Source organism: Phoenix dactylifera, unplaced genomic scaffold, assembly GCF_009389715.1.
Source record: "Phoenix dactylifera cultivar Barhee BC4 unplaced genomic scaffold, palm_55x_up_171113_PBpolish2nd_filt_p 000311F, whole genome shotgun sequence".
Classification (NCBI taxonomy): domain Eukaryota; kingdom Viridiplantae; phylum Streptophyta; class Magnoliopsida; order Arecales; family Arecaceae; genus Phoenix; species Phoenix dactylifera.
The window spans coordinates 474,088-498,076 of record NW_024067782.1 but is presented as its reverse complement, the minus strand read 5'-3'; the positions used below and the strand labels follow the sequence as shown (position 1 = coordinate 498,076).

At 39.3% G+C, this 23,989-nt stretch overlaps 2 protein-coding genes across 2 annotated transcripts; both read left to right on the top strand.

The window, feature by feature from the left end:
- The first annotated feature begins 2,046 nt into the window (after window positions 1–2,046).
- Window positions 2,047–3,886, top strand: LOC120105567 (protein DETOXIFICATION 55-like). Its single transcript, XM_039118147.1, has 2 exons — window positions 2,047–2,213; window positions 2,280–3,886. The coding sequence occupies exons 1-2, from the start codon at window positions 2,052–2,054 to the stop codon at window positions 3,711–3,713; spliced, it is 1,596 nt and encodes a 531-aa protein (XP_038974075.1). The 5' UTR covers window positions 2,047–2,051; the 3' UTR covers window positions 3,714–3,886.
- A 16,679-nt stretch (window positions 3,887–20,565) lies between these two features.
- LOC120105559 lies at window positions 20,566–21,654 on the top strand. The gene has a single exon (XM_039118128.1). It carries the CDS (start codon window positions 20,566–20,568, stop codon window positions 21,652–21,654), a length of 1,089 nt encoding a protein of 362 aa, XP_038974056.1.
- Window positions 21,655–23,989: the final 2,335 nt, after the last annotated feature.

Sequence of the window (23,989 nt, the reverse complement as noted above, 5' to 3'; positions counted from 1 at the left end):
AAATAGGCTATCCATAAATAACTCAAGCTCAACTCGATTACTAAAAATGGTGAGCGAGTGCTAGGTGTGACTAAGCTTGTGTTTGGCTTGTTTATAACTTAGTATTGTGTATATATATATATGTGTGTGTGTGTGTGTGTATGTATATATACATATGTTCCCCTTTTGTCACCATGACTAGATGAGATCAGTTCAAGTAAAACAAAAACCTAGTTCCTTAACAACACTCCTAACCTCTAATTGGATATTAGCATGCCATCTTGGGTAGCGAGGATGGATGCCCCCAAAGCAAACATTGACTGTGTGTATTTTTGTGTAGAATTTTTTTAAGCATGTAAGCAAAACCTAAAAAAGAGTAGCAAATTTGTATAACCTTCTCAATAGCAAGAACAGAGTTGCTATCATGGAGGCGCACTACAACGATCCATTCTGTATTTTTGATACCTGGAAGGCTTTAACAACAACAGCAGGGCTAGGTTGTGAGTGATGATGGTTACATTTAGTGGTTAGTAGCTATAAGTTCGCTTAGGTTTCATTTGAATATCAAATAGTTTATCTGGAGCTAAATAGATTAAATCATCAGTAACCACTCCTCATCAAATTAAATGGGTTACAATTACTCACTATTCGGTTGACATCCCAAAAATTAATAAGATAAGTAGTGGAAAAAAGTTAAAAAAAAATGGAGAGAGAGAGATGAGAGAGAGTTCCCGTGGTCAACATTATTTAACCTTCGCCTATGACATAAAGTTAAGCAGGTTAGGTTGAGATCTTATCTGTTTGATTTAATTGTTAATCCAACATTAATTAACCATCATATAACCTACATCCAAGTAAGGCCTTAAAAGATTGAATTGCACTACTTTTTTTTTTTTGAACAGAATTACACTGATTGCTATCTTCACTAAAATTTTGACATGAGGATAGCTTAAAGATTTTAATGATTGAGTTTTATAATGAATTTGGTTAGGGGATAAAAAGGCAAACTCATGGACGAGAACACATTTGAAATTTACAAGTTACACAAAGCTAATTACGTGCCATACCAACATTGTCCTATTATGATGGGAAGTGGGTGGCCAGCCCGATCCTTTCCCCTTCCACATACCACACATTTGTACTTCGCAGCCTTGTGGGTCTTCGGGCACATGACCCATCAAATCAAGCTCACACTCTCACGACCAAATCCAGATTGGTCGTTATGTGATCTCGATCAACCCACCCACCTGTTGGGAGCCACATACAACTATCATTAGTCCGAATTTATGACAAGCGCCTCTTTTAGGAGACTTGGTTAGGTGCGATCTCGTTAGCAACACTCGTGCTGCTATCCTAACTGGCTGTGGGGCTGCTGCTTTTTTTTTCTTGATGGATCTCATGCTTATTAGTTAGATGTAGAGCTTATAGTTGAGCAAACAAACAAAAAAGTAATGACCTAAGTTTAGTTTTTTTTTTTTTTTTTTTTTTTCGAGGTCGATACATCAAGTTAGCTCAACATACACTGCTTTCGTTTTTCAAGGATAAAATAAACTAAATTTGACCTAGAAAAGCTTAGACTAATTTAATTCTGACTTTGTGAGGTAGCTTTCTTAAGTTTATTGTGTTAGAAATAAGTAATGTGACGTCCGACAGTATCTTTTTTGCCCAGGGGGAAAAGTGCACCGTAAAAGTTCATCTAATAGAATAGCTTCTATCGGATAGATTCAGTGAGGGAGCACCACTTGTTCCAAGATAACCTGGAACCAAACAGGGCCCTGCAATACTTGCATCCCCACCATTAAGGACCTTCGGGCCGGGCGTTGGAAGGGAGAGAGTAGTGATGAGTGAAGCTGCCATGGAAAAAGGTTTCACCCCATTGACATTTTTGAGAACAAGGGACATGTCTGACCTCCTGAAAACAAGAGACAAGGAGACCATATTTACTTTACTTATTGTGCTGTTAATCTCACTTCTCTCCCCCCTCCTAAACCGGGCTTTTCCTCCAGCTTTAGATTAATCCACTCCACGTTCAAGCTGCTATAAATTCCCTCTCCCCTCCCCTTCTTTTTCACATGCAACCACCCCCACCCTCTCTCTCTTTCTCACTCGCGCGCGCGCGCGCACACACTCGGCCCGAGAACAAAAGGGGTTGCTGCTCCCCTGCCATGAGCAAGGAGAGAAAGAAAAGAATGGTCGCTGAAAACCAAATCCAAGAGTACCTGACAATGGCAGAGGTACAAATAATATCTTTTTTCTCATTATATTAAATCATGTTTTCATTCGATGCTTTCGTTTTGAAGGTGTTGGAGGAGCTGAAGAGAATGAAGGCCATAGGCCTCCCCATAATTGCCATCAACCTTGTGGGCTACCTCAAAGGAATGGTCTCGGTGGTGTTCATGGGACGTCTGGGTCGCCTCGAGCTCGCGGGCGGCGCCCTCGCCGTCGGCTTCACCAACATCACTGGCTACTCTGTCCTCGCCGGCCTCGCCATGGGCATGGAGCCCATCTGCAGCCAGGCCTTCGGCTCCCGCAACCTCCCTCTCGCGGCGCGCACCCTCCGCCGCACCATCCTCATGCTCCTCGCCGCTTCCGTCCCGATCGCCATGCTCTGGATCAACCTCCAGGCCGTAATGCTCGCCCTCCACCAGGACCCCGACGTCGCCCGCGTCGCCGCCCGCTACTGCCGCTTCGCCCTGCCGGACCTCGCGGCCAACAGCCTCCTCCACCCGGTCCGCATCTACTTACGCAGCAAGGGCATGCCGCGCCCTCTCATGTGGTGCCTCTCGCTCGCCTTCGCCCTCCACGTACCCCTCACCGCCGTCCTCAGCTCCGCCCTGGGAGTGGCCGGCGTCGCGATCGCCACCTTCATCACCAACTTCGACACCATCATTTTCCTCCTAGCCTACGTCACGTACGCCGGCATCCCCGACGATCCCATTTACGCACCGCTGCCGCCCTTGCCGACGTCGGCCCCGAGCAAGCCGACGGCCGAGTGGGCATCCCTGCTCCGGCTAGCTCTGCCCAGCTGCTTAGGTGTCTGTCTGGAATGGTGGTGGTACGAGCTCATGACCATGGCCTCCGGTTACCTTAGCAAGCCTCACGTCACCCTCGCGACGTCGGCTATCGTCATACAGACGACGTCGTTGATGTACACGCTGCCGGTGACGTTGAGCGCGTCCGTGTCGGCCCGTGTCGGAAATGAGCTCGGTGCAGGCCGGCCGCGGAGGGCGCGGGCGGCGGCGGCGGCCGCCATGGGCCTTGCCGTCTTCGGCTCGTGCCTTGCCTTGCTTTGGACCATCTTGGGGAGGGAGGCTTGGGGGAGGGTGTTCACCGAGGACGTCGAGGTGCTCGAGCTCACGAAGACTGTTCTTCCGGTGATCGGGCTCTGCGAGCTAGCCAACTGCCCGCAGACCACCGGGTGCGGCGTCCTACGCGGCAGCGCCCGGCCGGCCGTCGGCGCGGTCATCAACCTCTACTCCTTCTATCTGGTGGGGGCGCCGGTGGCCATAGTCCTGGCCTTTGGACTCGATTGGGGCTTTGTGGGCTTATGCCTTGGGCTTCTGGCGGCCCAAGTTGTCTGTGCCATCTCTGTGACTTCTGTCGCTTTTCATACGGATTGGGACAGCGAGGCCTCCAAGGCTCTGCATTTGGTGGGTACGGGAGAGGTTCTACTTGAAGGCCCAAAAGACATGGCCCAAGAAGAGAGTGGGATTCTCACACAAGTGTTCTGCTAGACATGGAGCAAAGTGAAATAGCATGCTCAGTTATGGATGGTAGCGATGCATGTACATTTATGTAACCTTATTTTGTCTACTATATACCATGTCCTTACAAGCCTTTGATGTGATAAAGGCCATCATATATATAAGCATTATGGATTACAAATTAATACGAGTACGAGTCTCTACGGTGTCTTTTCATTTCCTTCCTACCAACTTCCACTATAACTGACATGAATCACTAAGGATCCCTCCCTCAAGTTGGTTTTCAAGCACTGCTAGTGTTAAGTCGGATATCTCACTTGAAAAAGCTAGCCACTCACAAACGTAGCAGTATCTTATTCTTGATTCACTGGCATCGTACAAGCAGCTGAGATATAGATGGCCAAGTGAAAACTGGAAACATGTTATTTGATTCCTCTTGTTTACAATAAAAATATTAATGTAACCGAGGATGCAAGGTTATATCTGCTACTCTCGATCGACACTTGCATTGACGTGTTGAGCTAGCATTAGAGGCCAACGCATTCAGATGTGATGCAAGTACTGAATCCGTTTATGGGAAGTGCTTAACTTCCTGTTCTTACCCAACCCATCATGCAGTTTAGATGACGACCATTGCAACGTTACCATGCACTATTGCCCCCGTGGCTATCACTGGCACTTGCTATGAATACATGCAGATTTAGTATATCGTGCTAGCTCGAATAGTAACCCGATATAGTTCACCCTAGTTCCACATTTCATCTTTTTTTTATGGAGATTTAGTATATCGTGCTAGCTCGAATAGTAACCTGATATAGTTCACCCTAGTTCCACATTGCATCCTTTTTTTTTATGGTACATGGTAATGTTGATCTACCTCTTACCATCCATCATGGCCAACTAATTTCGAAGGTTTTGGACAGTTAGGGTAGGCTCCTATGTTACTTGCAATAACATGCAAAATACAAATCGAAGTTGGAATCAGATGGGATCACATTGTTGAAGTTTTTTTAATTTAAAAAAATAATAAATTTTAAATAAAAATAACATCAAACTTGTTCCTTAATTTTTATTTGGTTCGAATACTTTAAAATACTTTCTTTTTTCATTCCACATTGGATATGTGAGAGCAGATCTTCAGCCGCCCATGTCATACGCATGGCAAACCCGCCCCATAATCTTCATACTTATTTCTAAGTGTTATTCAGCACCAACAAACATAATTTTTGCATATCCTGCATAGAAATTTTAATGATGCAGGTGAGCATTTATCCTCAATTGTGAAGTTAGTATGGTTACTATATATGAAGAACAAGTGATATCTAGTATGATGCCACTCATGGGTGGATGAGATGCGTATGGGAGTTACAAGTGGATCCCACAAAAAACTTGGAAAGTCATGAGCCTAGAAGAGGATAGCAATGTATGGAAGGATGGTGGATTGGCACGAGGCAGTCCACCCCCCGAATCTTCCACAAATAGGTTTGCTCTCACCTGCTCTAAGATAGATTGTAAAGTAGCTAGGATCTGTGGATCTTAAGGGAACAAGAAGGCAAGCAGATTCTTTTGAGAAAAGGCAGTGGAAAATCTTCCACAAATTTCATTCAGCAAATGAAATAGGCACGAGCTGGAAAAGGGGAAGAGGAAACAAGAAAGGAAACTGAGGCAAACCATATCTCATTTCATATGAGCATGTTGTTGACATGGAAAACGCCATGCATGTCATAACCTCAAGATCCGATATTGCATTCAAGTATTCAACATCAAGCCAACAAGGAATGCCAAACTGTGGCTCTAAGTAGACCAGTCTTTGACGGCATTTCTTGGAGACGCCACTTTTTATTGAAAGCCTGGGAGGTGAGACTTACAGAATCTTGGATTGAAATGATGCGTTTATGCTTATATTTGTTTTATATAGTCTATTGCTGCATGCCTTCGTACGTGATAAACAAGCAACACATGCATTAGAAATTACAAGAGAATCAAGAATCATGTTCCCCTTCGTTTCTACTTTCAGTTTACTCACACAAAAACTGGCAAGTACAATTCATGTAACATATGTAGTAGATATAAAGGATGTAATTAATCTTCTATATGATCATTTTTTTTCTAAATCAATTCTTGTAATCTTGATAAATCCATTTCCAATGTGAGAAGGGTGCACTTCTCTCACTTCTCACAATCAAAATAAAAGCTGCACTTAACGGGATACATTTATCCAGGATTTTTGTTATGTAAGTGGGTACTTCTTTGCTATTCGGACTATGACTATTGTTGCACCTTTTCTTTTACTTCCATCTATATAACCCTACTAAATTGTCAAATTCGACGACACCACACATGCATGCATCCTTATGCATGCGAGCACTCATTCAATACTCTCTTCACCTGAAAAGAATTTGAGACGTGTGCCCAGAGACTACTGTATGGGGATACGCTGCATTGTTAGTTTGGAAGTAATAAAAGTGGTGCTGGTGCAATTCCATACATAGTGACTAAGACATTTCCAAGAGTCAGGAGTGAACAAATTTGATAGCCACATGGCTGAAAGCCTGGTGAGCTTCCATTTAGAAGGCGACCGATGGAGGCGATCTTTCAGATCTCCCACAGGCCAAGAATCACTTCTATTTCCCTTTAATGTAGACCTCAGATAGGTATAGTCTTGATGTCGATCGGAAACTAGGGATGTTAGCACACAAGATCAGAGTGAAAGCAAACAAAACCATATCTCATTGCATATCAGCATGCTAGTGACCCACAAATATGCTGCATGTTATAGGCATGAGATAAATATTCAGATTCAGCAACAGATCAATGAGGAATACCCAACTTTGATGCTTGCAGAATACCATGTGTCTTTTCCTCTTATTCATCTCTTCTATTATACCTTTCTTTGATTTGAAACTATTATACCTTTCAATATGATAGATTGGCCACATAATTTTTCTTTTCCTTCTCATCTGTCATTATACCTCTCAGCATCATATATGGATTGGTCATGTGACTCTTCTTTTCATCCATTGCTATCACTATAAGGCAAATTATCTTGAATCTTCATCTGTGGGTCATGAGTACTCTCTATCACGCGCATGAAAAATAAAGCGTTCATCGTGTAATCTAACTGATTTTGCTTAAGAAAGAGAATATAGAGGGATGGATTGACTTGAAAAAAATGGATTTGTTTTTACTATAGGGGTATCACAATCATCAATACCAATACTTTGGAGGAGTCTTGATTTCCAATCTCGAGTTTCTTGATAGAATGGATAGGTTTTATTTGCCGATCGCAGCAATCCATGTATGGCGCGATGGCACAGGCCCCATGCAGCACGAGAAAAGCAAATCTAAGATGGGGCCTGCCCAATCATGGCTATCATGCAATACATGGATGGATGTGATTTGCAAACAGGCCTCTTGATCCAATGATGGGTGGGAGAGGTTCTGAATTCTACTTCAAAGATCTCAATTATCCATGTGCTTGACACTAATCCATATAATTAACTCTTCCTTTCATAGTCCAATACAACTACGGTTCGCCTTAAATTTCACTTCCCTTACATTTAGATATTACTCTAGATCACTTTGCCACACAGGGAATGATGCTCCTCGATGATCTCCATCATAGCAAAAGATGAATCTCTTTGTGACTTGGAGGCCCACAAGCTTGATTCTGTTGATTGGGCTAATCACAAATGCCTCGATGGATGCGAATCAATTGCAGGAGATCATGAAACCATGAGAGGTAACGCACTCCTAGAGTTCAGAAGCAAATTAATCCTCTAATTACAACTCAAGTTGTAGAAAATTTCTAAACTTCGATACATGGCAAATTTCAGTAGAATCAATTGTGCCATGACATCAATATTTATTATAATTACATACCATAATGTCTATTATTAGCGAAATTTACAAAGTCGATGTTTTTTACTTCCTTCTGCAATTAAATCAATCAAATTATTTGTATTTTTATGTCATCTAATCTTAATAGTTTAATATTTTCTTTGGCTAATGACATCAATATTTTGTGGGGATGGAGTTAACTGATTGACCACTAGAAATTTTGAGTCAACTGACCTACCAATACTTTTAGATAGTATTATATTACTTTCATTATCAGATGCTGATACAGCTGTTCTAGTCATAAATTTTATGCAGAAGCTGGATCAGGTGAAAATAGAGAAGAATCAATATGATTGACCGTAAATAGACAAAAATTTCAAGCTTACATTAAAATTGCACATATAACTCTAATCTAGAATCAAAATTAGCACTCTTACCCTGACATTCATGCCATTTTTCGTGCCATTTTTCATGCCGTTTTGTAAATCTTTTATTAATTTTCTAAGCCAAATAATCCTTATGATTTCATAGTCCTATTCGACATTGTACGTAGCTTCTAGGTTAGAGATTGGGAGTAGGTTTCAGTTATTATTTTTAGTAATTTTTTTTAAAAAAAAATCTACTATTTCCAGTAATTTGTAAAGCTTATTTCTATAAAAGGCGGCCTAGGATTTAGTTTGAGGCATATTTCTGATTGATTAATATAACTTTCATGAAGTTTTCTTCCTTTCCCCACCTTCTTGCTTCTTGTACTTCTGTCGATTTAAACTTCTTTTGTATGTATAATGATAGTCATTAAAATTAAAAATATATTAAAAAGTTATAATAGTAATATATTTCATAAATAAATTGACGCAGGTTGTAGCTATGTCAAGTGGCAGAATAAGCTTTTCCTTAGCATCTGCATAATAGCCTCCAAATAAAGCTTTACCAACGCGATGTAGCACTGAGTTAGCTTTCAGGATGAGCAAGTTATACTCGAAAGACCATCAACTATCAGTAGCATCTAAAGATAATCTGATTAATTTCTAGTAGCAGATAGTCAAAGAAATCTAATCCTAATTGGATGCAGTCATCCAAGGATATCAAAATAGTCATTAGGTTAAGTTTATAAATATTTTTTAATGATAAATATTCATTATGTAGGATGTAATACATTATTATCTATAGGGTTCGTTTAGCCGGGGTATGTCAGACTACTCAAAAATCTAACAATTTTTAAAAATTATTTATCTGAAAACAATAAATTTTATCATATTTGGTTTACTTTAAAAAATAGTATTGGAAAAAAATTACTATATATAATTAGAAGTAATCTTATATGTGAATGGTGCCAAATTTCCAACAATACTCTTGAATAAGCAATTCAAGTAATAATACTTTTTTTTTCTCACTCCTTAGCAATTTATGGCCACTTACATTGTTGTTGTCAATATTAGCTATTTCAAATATTGAAATATATTTACATGAGTTAATAAATATTTTTAAATTATTTATGCACATATTAGAAAATATATTTATTTTTATAAATAAATTTTAGCATGTTTTGATATATAAATAAATTTATTAATTATTAATAAATCTTGTGTTATATTTATTGATAATTAATAAATATTTGTAATTATTTATTAAATATTAATATTTATTAATTAATATATTAATACATTTATAATATAATAATATTAATATTAATATTACTAGTTATGTAATATAATTAATAAATATCAATATAATATAAATGATGGTATTTTTATCAGGAAATCGTAATGTCAGATTATCTCTATTTGGTAATCAAGTATAGGAAAACAAATACTACTTCTCAGATAGTATTTGTTTTGCTTTCTCTTTCGAAAAAATAGATATGAAATTTGCATTTATTTTACTATATTTTTTATCTGTTTTTCTAACCAAATATGTTAATCTGATATGAACTTTATTTTTTTATGCTAAATTATCTCCAATCAAATAGACTTTTTTTTAAAAAAAATGTACAGCAATTACATCTATAGTTGATGCTGTACTTATAAAATCTAATATTTTGACTTGTAGTCCTTTTTTTTCTTTGTGGCCTAGGAAAAAAGGAAGCGCGGGGGGGGAGACCTCGTAGCAACCCCTACTGGGCCTTTCTTCTATCAGAAAATGTCCGATGCAGGTGGAAAATACACTTATACCCTTCTCGATCCTGGGAAGCCCTACCAACGTGGCAGCTCCTTCCACGTGTAAGTACGTCACCTCAGCACCATCTCAATACCGGCGGACCAGATGGCGACTTCACTGGGCAAACAAGGCAAAGGACATCCGGTCTCCGCATTTTAACGATGCCCGTGCGTTTCAAATCTACGCCACTTCGATAAAATCTTATCTCCGTTCTACCATTTTGGTGGTTGACTTGTAGTTCTTCCGGTAACAACTATTTTCTACACAACTTGCCTATTTGGACTTGGACCCAGACGAAGCAGATGCAGGTCGTATGGAGCTTGGTCAATTTTAGATGAGGGGATCAGGCATGTGGTCAAACGATGGGTTGCCTTGGAAATTGGGCTTTGTTAATTAAATCACATAGGATCCAAGTCCTGGCCCGACAACTCCAGTTGTCACAAGCCTAAAGAATAAGAAATTAGCTTCTGGTTACGGATCCAAGATTGCATGGCAGCAAATTGCATCCTGTTAACCGCACTATCTGAGATCTGAAGTACAAGTGCCATGCCCAGATTAACAAATAAAATAAAATGATATGATAGGAATAATGGAACCCAAATCCACATCAAGATCCTTTGGAGTACTAGTAGACCATCTGGATCCAAATGTTATCATAGTTTTGACTTTATGCATTGGTACCACATTATTAAAACATTATGCAATATCTAAGTTTTCCGTATTCTATTATCTAAACCCGGTTCAGTTAGATCATCGATCTATTTCTAGTCCTGCAATAACTAGGACTGAAATCAGATTGAATACGAATCAAATACTAACATATCCATATCCATATTTATTTTATTTAACAAATATAAATACAAATATCGATGTTAGTCGAATGCAAAAATTTATATTTATATTTATTTTAAACGAATATAGATACCAATTGAATACTAAAGGTACGGATGTAAATATGGATACAAATCGGATAATCAAACTTTATAACTATAGAATCAAAAATATTACTAACTAAATGATAAATTAAGTTCATAACACATTAATATGATCATTTATTTTTCTTAAAAGCTCATGAGTGCTATATAAAATTAAGTAGGATTACAAATAAATTCAGATATTCGGATATGGATTGGATAGTTATCTATCCATATCTATGTCCATTTTTCTTTGACAGATATAAATGTGGGTATAGATATTAGTCGGCTGGTCAAGTTTCTATCCATATCCGAATAGATTTGAATATGAAAATGAATTCGAAACAATATTATCCAATCCTCTTTCATCCCTAGCAATAACCCAACCTTAAACGGGTCTACCGGGTTATTGGACCTTCGTTACCGACCCTAGTCCTGTGGCCACCATAAAGATTGTGCGTCCACTTGAATTGCATTAGTGATAACACGACCACTGATTCCTCCTAGTGTGGTAAGATTGCATGGGACCACTTTGTGCAGTTCTACTCAAGCTTCTTGTTGGTAGGTAGGGGTGCACCATAATGATACCTTTCTTTAATGATGTTTAGCCATTTAAAACCATTCTTTCTGAAAATATGGCTGAACCTAGGGTTTATGCTCTCTTGAAATGCTCAACTATACTGAAGAAAATAGAGAATGAAAGTAAAGGAAGAGGACTCCAATGTTTTGCCTCTTTGAAGGAATTGATGCTTCATATGTATTCACTTACTGCAGCACTTTGATGCTTAAAAATATCCCAAGGAATGAACTCATCTTGGCAATAGTGATTGTGGAAAGCTTTGGTCATGAGAATATATAATGTTTCAGGTCCATAACTTAGGTCATGATCAGATGGAACTGGCTAGCTTCACTTGATGCATGAGGAGAGGACTCCATGATCAGGTACCTTTCAAAAGACATTTAGCTTTGGTGCAATTAGGTTGCAGCATACATGATGCCACATCCAAAAAAAAAGTGCAGCATATTTGTAGAATAAAGATTAGATCGCGGTAATCTAATCACTCTCGTTAAGAGAATGTAAAAGATAAAATATATATTGTATTTATTTTTGAAAAATAGATATGCAATATATATGTATAAATATAGTATGAATAAGAATGAAAAAGATAAAATACATATTATTTATTCTTGAAAAATAGATATGCAAGATATACAGTAATGAATGTATAAATATAGTCTGATTGTGATAAATGAATTTCAGCTAAACATAATTTCAAAGTGAAAGGTAATAGAGATTAATAACTAGTGGTCATGAGGCAGGTGTGGCAGATCAAAATAGACATGATTATTTATACATGTTGGATACAATGCAGCCAAGAAAGTAGGTGAAAAAACCTTTACCCCACAAATGAATTGGTCTGATCCAACATGTAGGCCATTAATAGAACCACAAATCAATGGGAAGATCAAGCCATACAGCATAATAGCCAAAGTCGCCCTTGGTTTAGGAAGCAACTACTTAGTAATATCCAATCAAAATTGGAGATGTAGACATACCCCATTAGCTTGAAAAGCACAAGCATGGACCTTGATTTTTGGGATTTGCTAATTGCTACGAGGGGAGACAGTTTACCTTTAGAAAATATGATACACCTAATGCTTTGCTCATTCAAAAAGACTAGTTGGAAGTTCCTTAGCCCTTTATAAGTAATCAAGATCTATCCAGTGCATAGCCAATGTAGGACCAAACATATGTCCGCATGGGTCCTCACAATTTTACCATTACAAGATTTCATAGGAAAAAAAATAAAAAATATTATAAGATCTACTACAATAACATTTGAGTAGATTTTAAATCTTAACTTCGTGTTCTAGAATTTGTATGCCCATACGATCTAAGCCTATCCTCGATGGAAAGTGGGTCAGGTCTAATGCTTATGGGACCATTTGATGGTCCGATAACAACATGGTCTCTTGATCGTACTCGAGATACGTGAAAGTGCAGGCTCACACATGATACACTTGAGCACGACATCGAAAGCCCATGCTTTCATGTATTTTGTTGCATGATCCACGGGCTCATACTACATCAGACCATCAAATAAACCACCAATCTTGGTATGACATTTACATCAGTTGGTAAGACTTGGATTCCAAATGTAGGCTTCCAAATTTAAAATCTTAGGTCTTGCCAGATTCCACCTAACCTAAGCTAGGTTAGAAAATCAATATTATGAAGTTATATAAGTTGGAATTTGACTACTTACCATACACATAATCTGCACTTGTGACAGGGGAATAGGCAATAACAAAAATCATCTTGAAGAAAAAAATTGGGAAAAATTATTAAGAGGATTGAATAATTTTCCCAGCTCTCTCCAACTCTTTTCTTTCCATTTCTAAATCAGAGATCTCCCTCATCAAATTTTATGTTCTGCATGGTCACTCCTGACATCCACATGGTGCTCGTTTAGATTATACATGAATAGCCTATGCATATGGTGAGATGAAGTGCATGCAGTAAGAAGTCCTACTATGGAAGAAGAAAACTTTGAGAAAAGCCAAAGAATTTGCAATCTCCTAATTTGGCAATAATGCAAACCGTTCTCTTTTTTTTAGTACAACAGTGAATTATACTGATCTAGCATGAGTATAACCAAAAAAATCAAAAAAAAGAAGTCTCAGAGGACTCCACCCGAATGCTGAGCAACGAAGATTTATTATATAATCTAAAATTAAAGATAATATGATCCATGATTCTCTCAAGCTTGCAAACTTACTTCTGTTTTTATATTGCCGCATCATCAATAATTGGATTATCTATAGATAACATACAATAGGGTATATGGTCTTAATTATTTATGGGGAACTTATGCATCAAAGGAGAGTACATTGAGGAGTTCGATTAGAAAAACATATGAATAAATTATGGAAAGCCAATAAATTCATAATGCCTATAGTTTGTGGATGATATAAACCATGCTTTTTATTGGATTCTATTATCCCTTAAAATCAGGGACACTGATCCATGGCCCTCAACATTGTCCCCTCACGCTTTTCTTCCAATATGCAAGGTGATTTGTGGATAAGCTATGCTTGCATAAAAACTGAGACTTAAAGGATCATCTTAGATAGGATATTTATTGAGTGAATTGGACTCATTTTTACTGATTTACACCACAACAACAGTTCCTATTGGTTCATTTATTTTTTTGCTTGTTTATTTATTTATTTATTTTTTGCTTGTTTAATGTATAGACAAGAAACCTCCAAAACAAAAAAATTATATAGTTTTTAAGTTATATTTATATACTATCAACTATACACATCCAATATATGTTAAAGAAAAGTTTAAGAGACTGGAGGATAATGGTGGTAAAACAAGTGGATCATAAAAAAAGTATTTATGTCTTGTCTTTCTTTTGAACTTCAGAAAGACTCTAATTAGATAGGAATGCAGATAAGAGATGAGCAGAATAGTTTTTTTTTTTTAAAAAAAAATCTTTTTGGTTCTTTGAAGCTGTATATATGATGGAGGCATATTAATAAATAAAGTCCATGTAGATTATATATTTAACTTTTTAATCATGTTAACGTTTAATAAATATTCATGCAATATGAGTTAAGAATATTTTTGCCACAAAATTTGGCGGACGGAATCTAAACTAGAATATTTTTTTCTTATCTAATAATATAGTACAAATATATAGGCTAGGAACGTACATATGCCCTCCATATATGAACATATAAGAATAAAAATATTCAAAAATTTCAGGATAATAGATATAAAATCCATGAATTAGAAAAAGAGTAAAAAAGAGTATTATTTATTTTTAAAATTTTAAAAAAGTGCAATTTGTTGGGACGTAGATAAACGATGAATGGAGGTTTTTTTGAACAATAAGTCCAATATGAATAAGAGTTGAAGGACAACATAAATAAAAGATAGAAGTGAAAAATAAATAAAGGTATACTTGGATATTATTTTTTATAGATATTCGTGAAGAGAGGAGGTACGAGTATTCTAGTTATAAAATTTGATAGGTGGAATCCAAAATAACATATTTCGCTCCCAATTAATAACATACTATGTATATTTTTATAATATTTTTGTGCTTATAAAAAATTTCAAGATATTTAACTTAGATTATTCAAATCAGAATAGCATGCTTTATCTAAAATTGAATTGTGCCTACAAGAACATCTCCTTTTTTTTTTTTTTCTTTTTTTTCTTAGGGATAGAGGGGGGGGGGGTCCCGCCCGCGTAGCAGCCCTCATTGGGCTCCCCTTCTATCAAGAAATATTCGATGCGAGTAGATGAGATGGCCATCCTTTACTCATACCCTCTCCGACCCATGAATTGCCTTACGTGTGAGTACGTCATTCCAGCACCACCTCAGTATCGGCGGATCAGATGGCAACTCTCCATATTTCATCGACGCCTACTCGTTTCGAAATTGGGCCACTCCGATGAAATCTTAGCCCCGTTCCAACCGTGCTACCACCTTAGTGGCTAAAAAAATATCTCTTCCCGAGGGCAAATTATACTCCCTGCACCGTGCCAACCAGTTTATTTCTTTCGTGCAGGCCAATCATCGAGACGAGCGTAAGATGAATCGGGTCTATAAAAAAAAAAAAAATTGGTGACCGGTATTATGCATGGCTGCATGAATGTAGATATAATTTCTTTGTTAGGGGATAACGCCAACCAAAGCTAAATCATATTTTTGTATCCAAAACATATAAAAGAAAATTCCAAGTCATATCTGTTAACGAGTTAAGGAGTCAAGCAAGCTCCGGAGATGATGTTGACGGGAGTACAAGTGAACACCGGACAAGCTAGAAAAGCTTCCATCAGAAGGCCCACATGATATTGTTAACATTGGCCCATAATTTGGACCCCACCATACCAAGGAATCTAGTACCTCCATTCCCCGCAAACGGAAACAATGCACCGGGAAATAATAGAAGACCCAAACGCAACTCTTGTTCCAACCCAACTATTAATCCACTGAATATTTTTGAGCAGCCTATTTCCTCCATAGCTAGTTTGGCATTCTCCAATTATCACTATTAAGGTAACTATTTAGAATTGGCCCGAAAAAAAATCTAATTTCAAAAAAATTATTAGATGATTAAAACTATGAATGTATGCAATTATTAAATTATTTATAAAACTTTTATGTAAAACAAGCTAGAAAAAAGAAGCGGCAAATGCAACTTTAGTTTATGCAACGACGCTGGTATATAAGAAGCTTTTGAATTCTATAAATGATTTGTTCACGAATTATTATTATTATTATTATTGTTTTCTGGTGCAATGGAGGAAACTTATGTTACAAAATTTTAAGAAAATTAATAATTTTGAATAATTTATATTAAACATAAAAATATTTATTTTTTAAAATATTAGTGATTAAAATTTAATAAAAATATTAATTTTGAAATATTAAATTTTACACTAAAATAATAATAGAAGAAATAAATATAATATTATCAAAGAAAGAACTGAATGACATCAAACTAGCTTTAGCATGTTGCCAACAAAAGTGCATAGTGCCAAAAGCATATGATTTAATAATAATTTTCTCTATAGGTAATCAATTTTTTAGAATTAATAATATAAGATTTATAAGTAGACCATGAGATTAAATAGATATTTCAACTTTATATAGATTGATTTAACTAATCATCCATCCTTGATCAAAATGCAGAAAAATTCAAGAACTTTAGAATAATTTGGAGAACAAGTGCCTGCTGTAGTCCTTTTTATTTTTTTGAAAAGAAAAAGAAATCCCAACAAAATTTAATTTTTAAATTAGTTTGAAACAATTTGGGGGGGGGGGGGGGGGGGGGGTGGGGAGATCGCTATGGTACAAATTAGCAGCTTTTTTATTTTTCATTACCTGTTGGGCCCCACGTTAAAGTTGGAATCTTAAATGGCTCTGTGGGGTCCAGCGTCCACCTTGAGAAAGAGGCACCACGTGGAGGCAGGAGACGAAGCGCGTCGATGAATCCCACTACTGCAAGCGTCCTTCGGTTCCGTTCAGCCCCATCGGGGCAGTGGGCCCCGGCGGAACTCCTTTCTGATGCTCCTCGTCCTTTTTTTTTGGCCTTAACCTAAACCTCGGTCCCACCGTTAGGCATTGGATATGATATGAGTTCTTGGTGGTGAGGCTACCACACTATTCCTTACATTGAACCATATTCCTTGTCTAGGAATTATATACATCATTGGCAAAACAAGAAGGGAAAATCATGTCTAGGGTTAGGGTTATAGATATTCTCACAAGTCCTAAACTAAGAAATAATTAGACAAGAAAAAAATGATCGACCATTGGGGAAGAATAACAAAATTGATTGAGAAAGTTTAAAGACAAGAAAGCTATGAATTTTCACTGTTCAAAAAATTGTTATTCATGCCATGCGAAAGATTTCATATTTTGGATATTGTTCGTAGGATTGGGTATTGAATCCTTGTATCATCTCATGTAAATAAGGAGTTACGAGAAGGTGCAATGAAGAAGCTAAAAAGGATGGGAAGGACTATAAATCTAGAAGTTCAAAATTCCTATGGCACTAGAGTTGTTTTAGATATGTTTTGCAAGTATGTGTATCTTAATAACCAAGAGATTTGTGGCCTTTCTTGTATTTCAAATCAACACTTGTTGTCAAGGAAATATAGTGCAAAGATCTTAGTCTCAAATAATATGATCAGTGAGGGATTTAAAAAGAGGTTAGGAGTTTTAAGAGGACAATTGTAGTTGTTCATAGTCAAGTTTCTAGGTATTTACCTTTGTTAGACTATTGTTCTCAATAGTAAATATGACTTACATATGATATGGAGGAGATATTTATTGATGATTTTAATTAAGTGCCACCACTGCCAACCATTTTATGGATTAAATGAATTCCTTCAATTTATATCTATATTTTTCCCGTGGTTTATCTTATGCTCCTATGAAGATGATTTAATACTCACATTTTTTGTTCTATCCATACCTTTCAAGTAAATAGTTGGAATTTTTTAAATTGGCCACCACTTTATGACATGAAAGTACCAGTGCAAGGTATCAATTAGACCGTAATTATATCTAGTCTTCATGAAATTAGTCGATTTAGATTCTCGAAGCCCTTCACCATTATCAACAAGCTCTGCTCCTTGATCGGTTTACCATACCATTTCATTCGAAAAATATTATACCAACAATTGCTCTTTTGCTCTCCTAAAACACCTGCTCATTCTCTCTCTCTCTCTATCAAATACCCCCTCCTATAGCCATTGATGCGATATGCTTAGCTCTAACAAGCCATGGCCAACATAGCTCATGCCCTCTGTTTGAAGGAGAGAGGGGAGGGGCGGGGGGTTGAAGAGAGAGGAGGGGGAAGGAGGGACCCCGGTAATTTGATGAGTTCTAAGAAAAAAAACAAGAGAGAGAAAAGTGAAAAAGAAAAAAATTAAACCATAAAAGTTCTAAGTATTCTATCACATAAGTAGTAATAGTCGATCATTTGCACTAGTTAGATGATCAATTGCTTTCCTATGCTAAGAGAAACTAAAATTACTTAAATCACTTAACTAACTATACTAGTTCAACAAATTAAATATCAGTGTTACCCCACTACAAGTAGAAGGTTGAGATTTAATGAATATGACAAATACTTAGAAGATATAAAGGTAGTGAGGCAAAACCCATGTTCTTTTCTTTAATGCAATGTCTATATTTTTCTTCTCACTCTTTTATACCCAATAAAAGGTGGACCATGGTATAATATTAAAGTTGCTCCATTGACTTGAGTGTCGTAGATTCAAAATGCAAAAACAATCTTTCTGCATATGGGAGTAAACTATGTATATTTCAACTACCCTAGACCTTGCAGTAGCAAGAGCCGTAGGTACTGGGATATTCATTTTCATTTTTTTATACCCAATGCAAGGTTAGGTCTTCCAACAAAATTGAATGGAAATCCAATTATCTCGGCAGAGGATAAGGCATTTATTTTAAAGTTGTAACAGAAATCTATCAATATATGTAGAATATACGACAATTTCATACTTTTTTATTATCTCAATGAATTGGAAATTGTTCCTCTTTTTCTCTGAAGAAAGAATATACGACAATTTCATACTTTTTTATTATCTCAATAAATTGGGGACTATTCCTCTTTTTCTCTAAAGAAGAAAGAATATACGACAATTTTTCTAGACTTATTGTCATGCAAAATAGACGGCTACCAGCAAATTAGGACCAATAATTATGCTACAATTCAACTTTTGTCTACTACTAAATATGTATTATAAGATTTTTAACATATTTCTACTTTGGCAAGATATACTAATTCTTCTTTTTTTAATTAGCTATTTTGCCAGGTTGATCCTTTTGTGCTAAGCATATTTTCGAACTATGTTGATTGTGATAGGGGGAAAAATGGATCGTCCAGCCTACAACTAAAAGGCCGCCCAGTTTCGGCCCAGTAAACGACAACGACAATCAGCTAAATCTTCACTTCGGCTCAGAGTCAGCTCGACTTCGGGACTCCGCCAAAAGCTCCACCAACTTCAGATATTCGCCGACTCCCCCGACCAAGCTCGAGGTACATCCAGACATTCGCCGACCCGCCTTGACCAAGCTCGGGGCGTTTACGCCAGCAGTACGCCCCGACCCTCGAGCTCTAGGCGCTCCACCGAGCATGCCTCGGAATCTAGCAAGCTAAGCTACTCCCAACACCCGCCGAGCCGACCTCGTCAAGCGTATGACGCGACTACTTAACGAGCTCGGCTTTGCCAACGACAGCACTCATGTGCGGACCTACGTCCACCTACGTGGCCGTACTTCACAACATTACTGTATCACGTCTCCATAACCGGTCTTCAGCAGTCAGACGACACCTTGACTACTCCGGCCATATCCTGCCGTGACTGTCAACACCCTACCGTTCTCAAAAACGGATAGTACTGCACGCCATCAGCCAGTCTAAGCTACGCGCCATCCGGCTCAAACCACGCCCCCTCATGATGAGGGCTGACAGTACCTTTGCTACCTGAGCCACTCCACCGAGACTATAAATAGCTCGGTCAGGTAACTTCTACGGAACTTTTTTGGCTGGACCAACTTTATCCCACTCTAACTTGATCGTCGGAGGGCCCTCACCGAAAACACCGGTGAGATTTTGTGCAGGTCCGCAGCCATCGCGCAGGAGGTGGCTCCCGTCTTCTCCTTCCAACAATTGGCGACTCCGTCAGCTCCACCAGCATGTCACCCTCGGGCCAAATTTGAACCACAATATTTCTAGCGCTAGAGGAAGAGCCTGAGTCATGATCATGAGGCTAAGGAGTCATGGAGCTCCGAGTGCATCGAGCAGCCGGGCCTCGCTATCTGGCCACTCTCGTCAAAATCCACCCTCTACAGTATGTACGCCAGCGAACCAAGTCCTGCAAATCCAGCCAGAGTGATTTGACCTGCTCTTTCAACAGGTTCAAACTCTGACCGCCGTTGTCCAGGGTCTGCAATGAAGTGGGGCCCAATCTGCGCCCCCTCTCCGTGGGTGCGAGTCCACGGGATGTCACCCGCGGCATCGCTCCCCTGTCAGACACTATACAGCGGGCGAAAGGGAGCCCCGCCGTCGTCAAGGTCCCCATCGAGTCCAGTCTTCGAGTTGGGAGAGCTCACCAAGCCGTCGTCATCCTGGAAGCCGGTGCTGAAGTTTAACCCCCGGTCGTGGGAGCAGCAGTCGGAGGCAGGGTCTGCCCCGTGTCGAGGCGCCTGCAGTGTCGACAAGAGCCGGAGAGGCCCCGCCGACCACAGGCAACAGCATCCCCATCGGGACTCAACAGAAAGGTCGAGAAGTTGGAGCGACAGATCCAAACGCTCCGATACCAGGCTCCCAGGCGTGACGTGGACATCGACTTTACGACCGACTCTCCGTTTCCGCGATCGGTCGCAGACGAGCCGATCCTCCAGAGGTTCAAGATGCCCCAAATGGAACCATATGACGGTTTGTTCGATCCTCCGGACCACCTGAAGAGCTACAAGGCTCTCATGGCTCTCCAAAGAGCCACAAATACCCTGCTTTGTAGGGCCTTCCCAGCAACCTTCTACAAAGCAGCTCGCCTCTGGTTCTCCGGGCTGAAACCCTATTCGATTCTCTCTTTCGAACAGTTGGAAAGGCAGCTCACCACCTACTTCGCTGCTAACCGGGGTCAGCACGGAACTTCAGACTCCCTCTTCGCTATTGAGCAGAGGGAAGGGGAGCCTCTAAAAGATTACATCGATTGCTTCACCTCGGCTACATGGAAGATTCGCAATCTTGATCAATCTATCGTCATATCAGCGTTAAAGACTGGAGCTCGATCCTACAAATTTCTCTTCTCCATTGAGAAGAGTTTTTCCGTCAACTTCATAGAAATACTGGCCCAGGCCCGGAAGTACGCCAAGACCGAAGAAGCCATGGCCTTTCGACGTGAGGCGGCTGAGCAGCCAGCTAAGATGAAGAAGAAACGCCTTGAGGAGTGCTCCCGCCCAAGGAGCCGATCTCCTCGGCATGAGAAGAATCCTCTCCGGCCCCAGAGCCCGGCTGACCCGAGGTCTCCGGCCCAGATGTTCAGCAAGTATGCTCCCCTTCCGAAGTTCGGGAGGTATACTCCCCTTTCTTCCACTCGAGCTGAGATCCTCATGGGGATAGAGGGTCGAGGCTATCTCCAACCCCCATCAAAGATGCGGTCCTCGGCTCCACGGAAGTGCTCGGACAAGTACCGCCGCTTCCATAAAGACTACGGCCATGATACGAAGGACTATTATCAGCTTCGTAATGAAATTGAGGTGCTCATCCGCCATGGACGGCTGAATCAGTTTGTTACTGGCCAACCTAAAAGGAGGGTGCCCGAGGAGCAGAACCGTGAGCCACCTAAGGAGCAGAACAACAGTCGCCCCATCGTGGGCATTATTCACACCATTGGCGGAGGACGGCCAGAATGCCTGAGACGTCGGGCCAAAAGAAAGGAGCCCCTTCAAAACGTTCGTGCACTGTGGAGATTATCTCCTTCACCGATGAGGATCTAAAGGGTGTTAAAACTCCCCATAACGATCATGTAGTGATTTCCCTTACCATCGCTAACTATGATGTAAAAAGAGTTCTGGTGGATAATGGAAGCTCTGCAGACGTCTTGTTTTATGATGCCTTTTGCTACGTCTTTAAGTTTGCTCTTTTTAAAAGAGAAATTAAATGTAGAATACCCCAAGTATAGGGTGTAGCAAAGTAATATTCTCGATAAGTCCGAGATCGAATCCACAAGGATTTGACAGTGACAAAAACTAAAGGCTAAATAATATTCGGATTGACAAAAATATAACTACGACATCAGGATTCAGCCTAGCACTTCATCATGCTTTTCTTAAAATCATCTATTATCTCAGTTAGATCTGAGTGAAGACCTAACCAGAAAGTGGAGTGGTGAAAATACCAATTAATCATAATAAAATAGATTTAGTTTTATGGGCAGCACTGCAGTAATTCTATTTTAAACTACAGAAATTTCTAAGTATCTGTTATACCCGAAAAAAAAACAAATCAAAAAAAATATATAAGTTTGAAATAATTTTTATAAATCTACTGCACCATAAATCAAATCACTAACATTGAAATTCCATTGATGATTAAATAAAATACATAAAGAAGATACTAGGCTTTTCCCTAGCCTTAGCTAAAGAGGTTTAGCTACTCATATGAGATGGAAGCATTTTTATAAAAAGGATTATCAAGAATAACTAAAATAAAGCATAAATCCTTTTTTTTTCTTTCTTTTATTCAGAAAATAGAGTGCTCTGTTTTCTTTTTTTTCCCTTCCGATGGTTCTCTGGCTTCCTTTCTCTTCCCAAATGGCCCCTTCCTTCGTGGCTTCTCCCGGGGGGATGTAGTCGGTTCCAAAAGGAATAAAAGGCTTTACTGGATTAAAAGCTTGGAGTTGAATGGAACCCCCTCTCCCTGGTCTTCTCTCGCCTGGCTTCTTTTATATTCTGTTTTCCTCCCTCCCTCCCCTCAAGGATGAAGCCTGCGGATGGATCTTGAAGGGATGCAGGGATTTTCGGATGTTACAGAAGATGAGATTGGAGGGAGTTGGATCGGCTGAATGGGAAGAAAACGTGAACCGCTGGGAAATCACGAACGAAACGCTGCCGTTGGGAATTCGTTTTGACGTTGAGAAGACTCCTCAGATGGATGATGGGAAGACTGGAACGCGACTGAAATGCATGGATTTGAATGCAGAACCCACGGATGAGACGCAGCTTGGGGATGATCCGGTTGCTTGAGACGCGGGATGAATGAAGTCGAATCGCTTGTGACTCTTCGGCTGCTGGGATGCTTCCGCTGTTGCTTGGAAGCCACGGGTGAATGGGATGAAGGAAACGTGGATGGCCGTTGGGGTGTTGCTTCATGGATGAAAGAAAGAGCCGGTTTGGGAGAGTCTCGGTTGCTTGAGACGTTGCCACACAGACGAAACCGTTGGGGATGAAAGAACGAATTGTGGAGCCGCTTCAGGTTGGATGCTTCTTACCGAAGCAAGGGAGACGGGAAGCCAAGCGGCTGTTGGGGAGCTTCGGAAGACCCGGACGCGTTGGGATGACTCCTATTGGCGTTGGATTGGACGTGTTCTGATGCATGCAAATGCGTGATACACGCGGCTGGGACATGCGATCGGCAGGTTGGGGATTTGTTGAGCTCGGGCTGCCGGGCATTGGACTCAAACCCAATGTTATTAAGTCTTTTGGATTACTTACACTCAAACACAAATAAAACATTAATTAATCAATTTTATCAATAATGATTAGCTATAATACTAATTAAGATGGTATGAAGATTGCACTTTTGTGCTCTCATCAAACCCCCCAACTAGCTTATTGCTAGTCTCTAGTAATTTAGTGTGAAAATGATAAAATGAGGGTGCAAAATTGTTGTTTATTTTTATTAATATATATCAATATGCATGAATTAAAATAAATACTCACTTTCGTAGAGCATTACGATTGCACTTAGCGTGTACAATAAGCCGTTAAACCCCTAAGTTATCCTAGTGGACGAGTGTTATCTCGTGAGGATTTGCAGTGATGTTACCCACAAACATCATTTTTAAGTTAAAAGATACTCTAAAACATAGCAACCCTTAAGGCAAATGTAAATGTGACGTCTCAGAATACCTATACCTCCACCACAATTGGGTACCGCTTGAGTTCTAGGTGCACTACTCAAATTCACAAGTGTTAACTACCATTTGTTAGATCCCGACCCACTAAATTTTCTGAATATCACATGTTAATTGTCTAGAATGGTTCGCACATAAAAATGAAGCTATCAATCCCAACTAGACATCCTAGGTACACAGAGTTCTAAAACAATGGA